At 63.1% G+C, this 12,223-nt stretch overlaps 1 protein-coding gene across 3 annotated transcripts in view; it reads left to right on the forward strand.

Moving 5' to 3' along the window:
• PMEPA1 (prostate transmembrane protein, androgen induced 1) overlaps nucleotides 1–12,223 on the forward strand; it is a 56,354-nt gene that overhangs the window by 39,134 nt on the left and 4,997 nt on the right. For 2 of the 3 annotated variants that reach the window (XM_019426444.2, XM_019426442.2), the window contains exon 2: nucleotides 6,968–7,122. In XM_019426444.2, the coding sequence (XP_019281989.1) occupies nucleotides 7,012–7,122 (111 nt within the window). In that variant the 5' untranslated portion in view covers nucleotides 6,968–7,011. The remainder of the gene's footprint in view (nucleotides 1–6,967; nucleotides 7,123–12,223) is intronic. The other variant, XM_019426443.2, reaches the window with a different exon arrangement.

The following is a 12,223-nucleotide window of genomic DNA, read 5'->3' on the forward strand; positions in this document are numbered from 1 at the left end:
GGAGAAAGAACATGTGGAGAGAAAGGCCCAGAAGTTGATTTGCAAGGTCAGGTGGGCATACTTGCGTGTTTTGAGAGCTTGTTCGTTTCGCTGTCCAGAAGCGCTCCCGATGTATCCCGTCCCTGAGCTACAGCGCTGGCAGTGGGGACCCGCTTAGGGAAGCCGTGGCCAGCTGGCTGCGGATTCGGACAGCCCCAGCCCAGGTCTGTGTGAGGAGGGCGGGCAGGCGATGTCCAGAGCCTGTAAGCCTTGGTTCCAGGGCTTCCCTCCTGGAAATGTTGGCTCCAGGTTAGCCGGTGCGGCTCGTAACCACAACCGTGTGAAGAGGGGTGCGGTTCCCCCTCTTTTTTTCCCTAGATGCGGACACAGAGTCATGTGCCTGGCCAGGGTCGTGGTGAGCGGCAAAGCTACGATTCGAACCCGGGAGCCTTGGGGCCAGATGCGTCCTTAACCTGTACCCTGGGATCTTACCGTGACCAGCGGTGCGGAGAGCCTCAGTCCCCGCCCCCTCGCCAGCCAGCCTGTGGCTTCTTCCTTGAGGCTCCCCAGACAACGCCAGACAGTATCTCAGGGCTACGTGTTCAGGTAACGGGTGCCAGTCGCCCAGCTGTGTGCTTGGCACTGAGTGAGCGCTCGGTAAGCGGTTCGGTCTGTTTTTAAAAATGAGAATACTGGCCTAGATTTGCTGCCCACCTCTCAAGCCTCCAAAGAAAGACAGATTCATTTCCCACCCCCCCATATAAATGGTCTTGCCCTAAGAAATAAATGTGCCGTTGGGGGGTGTTTGAAATGGCACCAGGAATGATCAGAAAGTGATTCCTTTGACGTCTGGTTCAATTCTATTTGACATTCTAGGTGGGGAGGGAGCCGGGTTCTTATTCAAATGCAGGGAGGGGGTGGGTGGGGGGAGGGGGGGGCAGTAATGAAGTGGCTGGAACCCCAGGCAGGCTGGGGCTCTGCTGAATGACAATGAAGCCCGCCCCAGTGGGTCTCATCCAGGCAGGTCTAACAAGATTAGATTTTCATAAATTTCAGACAGGGCCAATTCCTAATTCCTTGGTGTGCGGCCGGGAGGCCAGACAGGGCCGCCTGCACGGGCTGCTTGTTAACCAGGAAGCAAACCAGCTGCCCCCTCCGCTGGGAGCAGACACAAGGGGTGGGGGGGGGTTGGCCGTGGGGGGTCGTCTGGTCTGGAAACCTCCTGTGGGCTGGCGGGAGCCGGGTGGACTCCAGCCCAGGAAAGACAGAATGAGCTCCAGTACCCAACGGCCAACCCCGGTGATTAACCGAACGCGTGGGGACAGTCACCCTCGCTTACCTGCACCGGGCAGGTGCGTCGTCCTACTGAACACGTATATACCCGCGTATAGCGAATAGCGCGTGTTAGCACAGTTCTGCACCGGCCCGCACCCCCATTGACAGCTGGGAACCGGCCGAACGGGGGTTGGAACCCGGGTTCCTGAGCTTGGTTCCGATCGAGGCTCCGTCCCCAAGAACAGGGGGCCGTGAGCTCGGAGGCGGAAGAACTCGTTGCATTTTTACCTTCACCCACCCGATCAGGAACACGGGCTCCAAACCACGGAGCCGTCAGCAGCACCTGCCACGTGGTCACCAGTGGAAACCGCGGATTTCGCATCACGTCGAAAACCTGCCAGGTCCTGTTTAATGCGATACTATCCTTGCGTCACAAAAATAATTCTGGGTGTTCTTTCCATATCACGCATCTGGTTGAGAGTTTGATAACTGCCTTAATATAGTTGGCTTCCTTTTTAAGCCACGGTTTTATTTAATTTTCATTTAAAAGCCGCATTCCGAGAGAGAGAGAGAGAGCGAGCATCCTTCCTGGCTTCCCCGGGTTGCCAGGGCCCCACCGCAGGGAAGAGGGGAATCGGGCTTGGCCTGGATTCACGACTGCTCTCTGGGCCCATGCTGCACCCCCAGGGCTGTTGTGGGAATTCAGAGAGGGAGGTCCTGTCCTGGCTGGCGCTCCGTGTTCCACAGCAGAGGGACGGTCGCCGTTCGTATCTCTCCGCAGTGCCCTGAGAGGTGCCCAGAGCTCCCCCGGAGCGCCTGGGATGACCTTCCTGACCGTCCTGTGATTTTCCTCCACCGTGGGCGGGAGGCGGGTGCCACCCGCCACGAATACCGGCTGCATGGACCGCACGGCCGGGAGGAAGGAACGGCCCTGGGTCTGTGGGTGGTGTGGTCTTCGGCCAGCCATCCCCTCCGTCAGCCCCCTCTTCCTCGTCCGCAGAGCAGGTGTAGGGGGCGGTGGGCATGTTCGTATCGGCTGCACAGAAGGAAGGTGAGGACTCGGTAAGGCGACGCTTCTGAGCGTGTGGGCCGTGCCTGGCATTTTGGGGGGCCCTGGGCACACGCCACCTCTCTCTACTGTCGGGCCAGCTGGGAAAGGACCAGAGATGGGCGTGCACACATCTCAAAGTGACTGTGTCTGTCTCCGGAGGAGAAGACAAAAGGGAGGGTCAGGCCGCTCCGATGAGGCAGACGAGCCTGTTAATTTGAAATTATTCACCAGGAAAGAAGACGCTAAATTAAATTAGAGTGACCTTACTTTGCATGCCGAAGATGGGCTTGGCCACCCCCGAGAGCCTACGGCATCCATCGCCCACCCCAAGGGGGAAATTAGGGAGAGAAATGGCACAGCCGCTCCCCCGCCCTCCCCACGGTGAGCGGACCTGACGCCCGGAACGAGATGAGGGAAACGTGTTTCTCTCCCGAAGGCTCCTGTTGGAGCTGTGCCCTCGGCACAGAAGCGGGACGAGTGTCTGTACGTCCCTCATGGCCTTGCATCCAGCTGCCAGCCGGGGTGAGCAATTTGGATCGACCTCGCCACAGATCCCCAACCCTGGGGCACCCCCCAGCCAGGCGCACCTCGGCGTCTCGAGGGCATCCGCCTGAATGAGGGTGTCAGGAATTGGGACGTGGGGACGGCGGAGTCCGCTGAGCTCTTACATTTCCCCCACGCTGGGTCGTAACGGGGACTCCACAGAGGCCTGCGTGGCCGGGGTCCCACAGCGTGTAGCTGGCAGATGCAGGGAGGCAGGACCAGGTGCTCCGGGCGTGGGGAGGGGAAACTAAGAACTTCTCAGAACAGGACTCTCAGGGAGGCTCTGGGTTGCAGACCCAGCCCTGCTCTTTCTGGGTGCACCTTCACCCTGGGCCTCAGCGTCCCCATCTGCAAAGTGCCGGTGGCGATGGCTCCCGCCTCACAGACTTAGGGGAGGTGGGCTCTGTGTGGACGTCGCGGCTGTTGGGGTCATGATAACGGCTGCAGTGACCATGGTGACCCGGGGCTATCGACCGACCCGCCCACTCCTCCCGCTCCTTGTCGGGAGCCTTTGGCTGTGGGTCCTGTGGTCACGGGAGACTTGAAAGCCAGGGAAGGGGGTGGGCAGGGGTAGGACCCGCCCCTGCGTGCACCACGCTGGGCACTTGGCCTACGGCCCCGCTGAAGGGGAGGGCTGTCAGATTGAGGAAACCAGGCAGGATCGCTGTGGCCCCGTCCCCGCCATCCGAGGCAGGTCGGTGACTTGGGCTTGTCTCCGGGCTGGAAATCCCCAGCTTGCCCGCCCTGCAGGCTTCGGTCTGCCCGGTGCTTTCAAGCCTCTTGAACGTGCTGCCAGCCGAAGGCCGGGCAGCTTCACAGGTGGTTTCTGGGTTCTGGGGAGAGCAGAGGTGTGACCGCACTGGGCCGGCCTGCCCCGGGCGCCGGCCTCTGGGGCGGCTGGGGTTCCAAGGAGTAGTGCCCGGCTAGGGGGAGCGGGCCCACGCTCCAGTCACCATGCCTGCCTGCGCGCGGGAGAGGGAAGTCGGGGTGCCGGAGCCCAGGCCACCCCCCTGAGCCCCGGGGCCCGGCAGGTGATGTCACCCAGAGCGGTGCTTGGGGCCAAGCAGAGGGCGCAGGCCTGTGCAAAGAAGGCAGCCGCGTGCAGCTGTTCCTTTGCCGGGAGGGGGGAGGGGGGAGGCTGTTGATGCACGTGGTCTCCAGTTTGCCGCCTCTCCAGCAGGTGCTGTCCTGGTTCGTTTCCTGGAGAAGCGGGCTCTGTCCCCTGAAGGCGGTGCCTCCTGGAAGGAGGCCCCCGAGTGGAAGCGTGTGGACTGCCAAGGCCAGAGCACTCAGCCCAGCGGTCGGTGCTCTGTCTTAGGGGTTGGTGCGAACCAGCTGCTGGCCGGGTCCTCTTCTGGACCCCTGAGCGCCCCCACCCGCTCGTGCCGCCGGGCCTGGGCCTGGCCTGGAACATCCAGAGCGGCCCTGCTTAACCCTCTCTTTGCCGGCTTGTGGGCATACCTTGTTTCGCTCTACCGAGGCGGTGGGGAGCCCCCCCCCCCCCCGTTAATCATGGTCCTGAGGGAGCGGCTCCCCGAGTGCTGAGCACATTGTCCACGCACAGTGCTGCCCCCAGGTGCACTTAGCCTCCTTTTACGTCGGGGGGCTGGGATGGACTCCTAGGTGAGGTCCAGGGTCACACTGGGGCCTAGGGACCTTGACGGACCTGTAACAGAGCTTAGGAACCCTTAGGAGTCTCTCTCCTCTTCTGAGCCTAGACCCAGGCCTTTGGCTTCCAGAATGTAATCAGTCACGGCTTCTCTTTTTTCTGAGAGTTTTTCCCTCTCCTCACCCGTGTGGATTTCCGGGGTCCCGGCCGTACTGGGATCACGGCCTAGGGAGACAGCAAAGGCCTAGGGTGCTCACGTAGGTGATTTTGGGAGCCCTGTGCTCATTTCTGGGGCTGATTGTCTCACTCTGGACCCCAGCTTCCGGCCCTTTTGGCCCGGCCTGGCGGGGTCAGGAGAGCCGTGGAGGGCTTGTTCACGCCCACAGGCCTGCCAGCTCTTCATCCACTGTCCCCTGGCCGCCCTGCCTCGGAAGCTGTCTCACCTTAACGTTCTGGGGCCTGGAAAACGCCAGGAGGAGGGCCAGGGCCTGGGACAAAGGCAGACCGGAGGCACGCGTCCCTTCCTTCGGGCCAGCGTGGGCAGGGCCCCTGGAGACGGCAGGGGGAGGGGGCAGAGGGGAACCCACCGCCGTGGTCCCAGCGAGGGTGAAGAGTGCACCGGGCTGGGGGAGGGGAATTGTAGGCCCCTCTGAGGAAGGAGGGCGTGGGGGTTGCACAAAGCAAGCCTGTATGTTCCCTGAATGGGCGGCTTTATCCTGGGCCCTCATAGACAGGACCCTGCCCTTAGGGAGTCAGAACAGGCTGCCGAGGCCCGACCAGCCTGTCTGGGGAGGCAGGAGGTGTGGCCACGGTTACTGGATCCCAGCAGGAAAGTGAGGGTGACCCTCCGCCGGTTCCAGGCTTGCCTAATCTTCCGGGCAGGGCCCCAGCCTTCTGGGCACTCGGGACAGTCTCCCTAAAGTCCCTGGCCAGCTCGTCCTCCCTCCTGGGCCCTCCAGGGCACGATGGGACGCAGCCCCGCCTGGGAACCAGAGCCACGGCCCGAGCGTGGACCCGTCCTTCCTTGTCGAGGGGCATCCCCATGCAATGTAGGGGGCCCCCGTCCAATTGTGACAGCCACTGATGTGCCCAGAAATTGTCACATGTCCCCTGGTGGGCAGGCTCCCTCGACTTAATAACAGCAGCAGGCATTGTAGGTGCAGCTGGGCACCCCTGTAAGGCAGCATGAGAAGGGGGGTGTCCTGGAGAGCCTGCGTGGGAGGAAGGGGGTGGCCAGGGCTTTGGAGAGGGTGTTGGGGGCTGGGGTTCTGTGTGGAGAAGTGCCCAGTGTTCTGTAAACGGTAACGTTCCCACCTAGGACGCATCGCTTTCCTGCTGGAAGCCGCAGGGAAACTGAGGCAGGAAGGAGTGGCCTCCGCAGGGCTAGAGTCCGGGTGGGCCCAGAGCCCTTGACCCGGGGCACCTCCTGCTGCCTGTTGCTTCCCGCTTCCCACCTGCCACCCGCCCCCACGCCTCCAGCGTCAGTTTGTCTCGGAGGTGGGAGAGCTGAGTCAGTGGCCCTGAGCTTGAACCTGTGCCCTGGGGAGCCCTCAGCGAATCGCTTGTTAGCGCCGGGCGTCAGGGTGCTCTGCCCCCCAGTGGGCGGCCGTGGGCTGGAGGAGGCCGGCCCAGCTGGGCCCCGGAGCTGTCCCTCGCCTGCCGTGTCACCACCCGTCACCACCCGGGTCCCCGGCTCGACCGGTGCTGGCGTCCCGCCCGTTGCTGGGGGCTCTGCTTGCACCCGGCACGGCCAGCTGCCGAGCCGCCTCGACTCGGACCCGCTTGAGTCAGCAGAAACCGCCCCGGCTCTGGCAGGATCAAAATAACCTCCTTCCTTTTCCAGTACTTGAGGGTTTTTCCGCCTTCGAGGGGAAAAACAAAACAACACTGGATGTGGTTTTTCTGAGGCCTCTCTCCCGAGAGCTGGGGGGGCCGGGGGGTCGGGTCTTCTCACACATTCCTGTCCCGTCCAGGGTGGGGAGTGCTTGGGATAGACGTGCCTGTGTGGGTGCACGTGTGTGTGTGCATGTGAGTGTGCAGTGGGGAGGGTGTGTGTGTGTGTGTGTGTGTGTGTGTGAGTGTTGGGGTGTTGCAGGGAGGTGAGTGAATGCTCGGAAGGGCTCGGCCCCCAGCCCCGGGCCTGCGTTGGGGTCCCCTCGGAAGGGCTGGGCCGGCGTCGGGGTCCCCTCGGAAGGGCTGGGCCGGTGTCGGGTCCCCTCGGAAGAGCTGGGCCGGTGTCGGGGCCCCCTCGGAAGGGCTGGGCCCCCAGCCCCGGGCCGGCGTCGGGGTCCCCTCGGAAGGGCTGGGCCGGCGTCGGGGTCCCCTCGGAAGGGCTGGGCCGGCGTCGGGGTCCCCTCGGAAGGGCTGGGCCGGCGTCGGGGTCCCCTCGGAAGGGCTGGGCCGGCGTCGGGGTCCCCTCGGAAGGGCTGGGCCGGCGTCGGGGTCCCCTCGGAAGGGCTGGGCCGGCGTCGGGGTCCCCGTGGGCTCACGTGTCCCCCTTGGTCCTGCAGCAGAACTGGAGTTCGTTGAGATCACCATCATCGTGGTGGTGGTGATGGTGATGGTGGTGGTGATCACGTGCCTGCTGAGCCACTACAAGCTGTCGGCGCGCTCCTTCATCGGCCGGCACGGCCAGGGCAGGAGGAGAGAAGACGCCCTGTCCTCGGTAAGCGTCTGGCGTCCCGCCTCGGGGTGCGCTCACGGGAACGGTAGGGAGGTAGTCGGCGGCCACAGGGGACACTGCTGGGCAGGCGATGGAGGAGGGCATTCGGGGTACAGGCCGAGGCCGGAAGGGACGGGCTGGTGGGGAAGGCGCCCGCGGTCCTGCCGCCTTAGCCCAGACAGAAGGGAGGCGGCCCTTCCCTCTCTTCTGTACCCTGCAGGCGTCTGGGCCGGGGGCTCGGTGTCTTGGGGACAACAGGTCACCCTGGAAAGGGCCTTCCCAGCTCCACTGGTCCTGGCCGCGCGCCCTCGGACCAGTCCCGATTCCTGAGATGGGGCTGCCGTTTACCGTGAGCGGGGTTCACGCCCCTCCGCAGAGGAGTCGGGCTCAGCGCCGAATCACGGCTGGGGCGCTGCTGGCCAGGGCGGCCCAGACACTCCCGTCCACTCCGTCGCCCACCCACCCATTCATGCATTCACTGCACAGACGCCTACGGAGCAGAGGGCCTAGAACCTCCCAGACACTGGCGGGGGGGGGGGGCGGGGGGAATGGCTGTGGACAAGCCCCTGTGATTGCTGCCTGGTGGCTGGATCCACACAGACAGGGACACGTAAATCAGATGATACTGAGGGGCGCTCGGAAGGAAGCCAGAGTGACTGTCCCCGAGGATCCCAGCGTGGTGTGTTTGGGCCAGGAGAGTCAGGACGAGCCTCTTAGGCCGAGCTCTGAAGGAGGAGAGTGACGATGGTCCCGGAAGGCGAGGACGAACGCTGCTCTGGAGGGGTCCCGGCCGTTCACAGAATACGGCGTTTTGACGTGACGTTAGGATTACGAGCGTCACGGGGCATTCTGGAAGCCCCACCAGTATCCCTTCGACTCCACAACGTGGGGGGTGCCCTGCAGGCCCGGAACTTGGCCCTTCTGCGGCTCTGAGCGTCCAGGGCCGCCTGGCCCCCTGCACCTGTGGGGCTCAACTGTGCCCTGCCCGCTGGCCGCTCTTCAGCAGGCGGGCCGCAGGGACTGCCGGGTTCATCCCCAAGTATGTCTGTCCCCGTGCGTGCGATGTGTGATTTCACAACCTGGGCAGAAGCGGGCGGCCTGGCCTGATGGACAGGCTGGGATTTGCAGGGAGAAGGTGGCACGTGGGTGGCCCGGGGCTATGCGCCCGAGCACGTCTCTGAGCCCGTGAGGACAGCCATGGAACAACCCGGCCTCCCGGTTCTGGGGGGCGCCTGCGGTTGGCGGTGGGGCCGAGCCAGGGGTGGCTGGCAGTCCTGTCCCCGGCAGGGTCAGGCATCTCCTCCTGCATCCGGCTGCCGCCGCAGCACGTCCACAGGTAGCCGGGGCAAGGAGATCCACCCCCTTGGTCCCTCTGACGGGAACACCGCGCGCCCCAGACCTGAGGCTCGGCGTGTCCGGGGGGGGCACCCGGGCTGCTGCTCTGAAGGAATCCTCTGCGGCTAAGGCCCGGGCTCACCTGTGTCTGTTTGCTGTGACTGTTGCCCGAGTGACGGCGTTGCCAGCTGCACTGTGGCGAGCACGCACCTGCCTCCCCTGCGCCCGGTGCTTTCCCGCCCGCGGCAGCCTGGAAACCCCACTCCGTGGGGGGGACCCTGGGGCCCGCAGAGGTGGGAGCATTTGCCTGAAGCCTCTCAGCCTGTAAGTGGCAGTTTGAAGAGCCCAGGCCCGTTTGTCCTCCCTCGGATGCTGGGGCAAGGGAGGGCACTTGGAACAAACGAGAAGGCACTAGCTGGGGGGGGGGGGGGGGTGCCCAGGGTGGGCCACCTGGGCCCCTCTGAGCCTCAGTCTCCCTCAGACGGGTGGAGCTAGCCTTTCTGCAGCCTGCCCCATAGGTACAGTCACGGGGAGGATGACGTTTGCCCAGAGAGCTGGGGAAATGACACAGGTTCCGGTGGGAGGGATCCCTGCTGCCACCGGGGGCGGGGAGACCGCCCTGTGGGTAGCACCTGGGACTTTGTGCCCAGACAGAGGTGAAGATTCGGGCCCCGGTTCCTGGACACCCGAAGCCAAAGGAGAGTCGCCTCCCCCATCTACCCAGCCACCTGCGTGGACCCCTGGGGCTGCCTGGCGGGGTAAACACAGAGCTTCGTTAGGCCTGAACTGAGTGTGGCAGCTCCCTTGGGGACCCCCCGCCAGACAGGGCGAGTCAGAGGAGTCTCAGGGCCCCGTGACCTCCCACAGGGGCCCAAACATGGCCACTGTCAGCCTGGGGCTGGCCCTACCCCTGGCGTGGCTGTCCTGCCCCGGGTCCTTTTCAGGGTGAGCCCGTTTCATTCGCTTGAATGAGGCCCACATTTAGGTAAGCCTGTGGCCCCAGAATGTCACTTCCCTGTCTGGTGCTGATCCCAGGCAAGCCAGGGTCTAGCGCATGATGGTAACAACAGTGATGATCCAGCCACCACGGTGGCACCGACTGTGGGTCTGAAGGGTCTTGCGCTGGGGTTGGCAGGTGAGGGGAATGTTACCTGTGAAGGCAGGTACCGTCCCACCCGGGCACCTTTGAGCAGGTGGACAGGTGCAGCCAGGCCCCACCCAGGAAGCGTCCTGTTTTCATTTCTGAGCTGCTCCCGGGTCTCTGAACTTTGCTTTCAGACACCGCTTTGGACAAACATTCCCCGCTTTGAATTCCTCTCCTTAGCGGCCTTCATTGTTCCCGCAAAGTTTATGTAACGTGAACAGCGATGGTCACTTCACCCGTAGCCCCCACCCCCGGAAGATGGTTTGTGCACAGGGCCTGCTCAGCGTGGGGCAGGGATGCATTCAGACTAGGGCTCAGCCAGGGCTTTGGATGGGGCAACCCTTTGTTCTCTTTGTCCCCAGATCAGCCCTGGCGTGGGTCTCCTGCCTCCCACATGGCTTCTGTGGGCACAAGGCTTCTGATCGGGGCCAGTGCAGCCAGCTGGACATTCGATCACCATACAAATGGGCCAGGCTGCTAGAGGGGCTGAGTTGCTATGGGAGCCAGGGAGGCAGTGGAGTGGGGGGAGGGGGGTGGTGGGTGGTTCCTGGGAGGCTCCCTGGAGGAGGAAATGACTCCTAGGTGCACAAGCTGGAGGCGGTCAGGTGATGAGGCTGGTGGGTGATTTGGGAGTCTGTGGTGGGGCTCCTGGGGCAGCGACAGGTGCTGGGTGGTGCCACTGTGCAGCCGGGTAGATACTCCCTGTGCTAGGGCTGGGAGTCGGGGGAGTGGTGGGCAGAGGTCCTGGGCGGCCACGTCATGCAGAGCCTGGGACAGAGGGACTCGTAGGAGGGTTTTAGGCAGGAGTTTATCTGGGTCACATTTCATCCTTGGCTGCGTGCATCACGCCCCGGGACTCCTGACCCTACTGAGGAGCAGGCAGATGTCCCCATCTGCTTCCTGGCACATATGGACTGTGCCAGTGGCCCGACGGGGGGCTGCGGAGCCTGCCAGGACCAGCCTGAGCCCGGGTGGCTCCGGAGGCAGGCAGGTCAGGGTTTGGATCCTAGCACTGCCTTTCACCAGCTAGGCCTACTCAGCTCGGCTAGCCGACCTCAGCCTGCCTTGTAGGTTTGTCGGGAGAAATGAGATAGTGCTTTATTTATTTATTTTTGAGAGACCATGGCGGGGGGAGGGGGGCAGGGGTTGCGGGCAGAGAGATAGGGAGACAGAATCCCAAGCAGGCTCCGCACTGACAGTTTGATGCGGGGCTCGAACTCACGAACTGTGAGGTCAGGACCGGAGCCAAAATTGAGTCGGATGCTTAACTGACTGAGCCGCCCAGGTGCCCAGGAGAGTGCTTAGTGCAGTTTCTGCCACCAAGGCAGTGACTGATACGTTACTGATATCAGTAACAAAACGGCCTTCGGTGACCACATGAAGGGGCAAGGTCGTATGTCTGCTTGCATCCTAACACCTGGAACATACTAGAGAGAGACTCCAATGAGTCTGTGTGCGGGCTGAGTGCTTTCCTGGTGGGACGGTTTTGAGAGCCATAGAGCCCCCTAGTGGCCATGTCGGTAACTGCAAGCCTCGGCCTACCCGCCCCCTCCAATTCCTGCTCCAGCCCCAGCCGGTGGGTGAGAATGTCTTAGGTGGGGCCCCTCGGGAAAACGTGCCCCCAAGGAAACTTTGGGGGTGATAATGTTATTTCGATGGTAGAGATGGGTCTCTGGTATACACACATGCCAAAACTTAGCCAAATTGCATACCCTGGATATGCGCAGTTTATTATCTATCAGTTACGCCTAGAGAAAGCTGTAAAATTCTAACAAGACATCCCTCCCCCCGCCCCCAGGCTCAGGGCTGTCTAGCATCATGTGACCAGCATTGGCTGGGTTTGCCTCCTGGTACGGGGTCCCCCCTCCCTGACCCTTGGGTCTCTCCCCCAGACCTGAAACCACACGTGGCCAGCTGTCCCCCACTCCCATGCAGCCTGTCCCCGGGTCGGGTGGAGGGCACGGGCCCGTGTGCAGAAGCCGCGGGCTTCGTGAGGTGGCACTTACCCCTTTGGCAAGAAGCGGTGCCTCGTTCCACCGTCGCTGACCGACCGGATCACGATTTGGTGACAGAGCAGCTCCGTGGGTGCAAGCGAGGGAGGGAGGGGCAGAGAGAGAGGGAGACACGGAATCGGCAGCAGGCTCTCCGGGCTCTGAGCTCTTGAGACAGTGGTGTTCGAGAAAGTCTGCAGACCTGACCACGCAGTGGGGCGGCCAGTGCCAAGGCCCGCGGGTGCGTGCGCTTTGCACTAGATGGTGGGTGGGCGTGGCCCCCAGCACTTCCATATACTCGCTCAGGGCCACAGGCACTCCAAGCATATTCCACCCGTCGAAAGTTCCAGAAGTTAAGTAACTTGCCGAGGTCACCCTGCAAGCAAGTGGTGGTCGAGGCCAGGAGGGCTGGATGAGGCCCGCTTCCTTATCAGCCATTTCACAAGAGAACTTGGGTTCGTGCTAAGGTGCCTGGGAAAAGCTGCTGGAGAGTTCTGAGAAGGAGGGGCCCACCAATTAGATGTAGCTTTTGGAAAGCGTGAGCGTGGAGGGTGAATTTTCGGGGGACAGCCGGGACAAGGCGGGTGGCCGCGAGGCTTGCAGTTACCCACGTGGCCACGAGGGGGCTCTACGG

This window comes from Panthera pardus, unplaced genomic scaffold (assembly GCF_024362965.1).
Source record: "Panthera pardus isolate Hobbes unplaced genomic scaffold, ASM2436296v1 HiC_scaffold_25, whole genome shotgun sequence".
Taxonomy (NCBI): domain Eukaryota; kingdom Metazoa; phylum Chordata; class Mammalia; order Carnivora; family Felidae; genus Panthera; species Panthera pardus.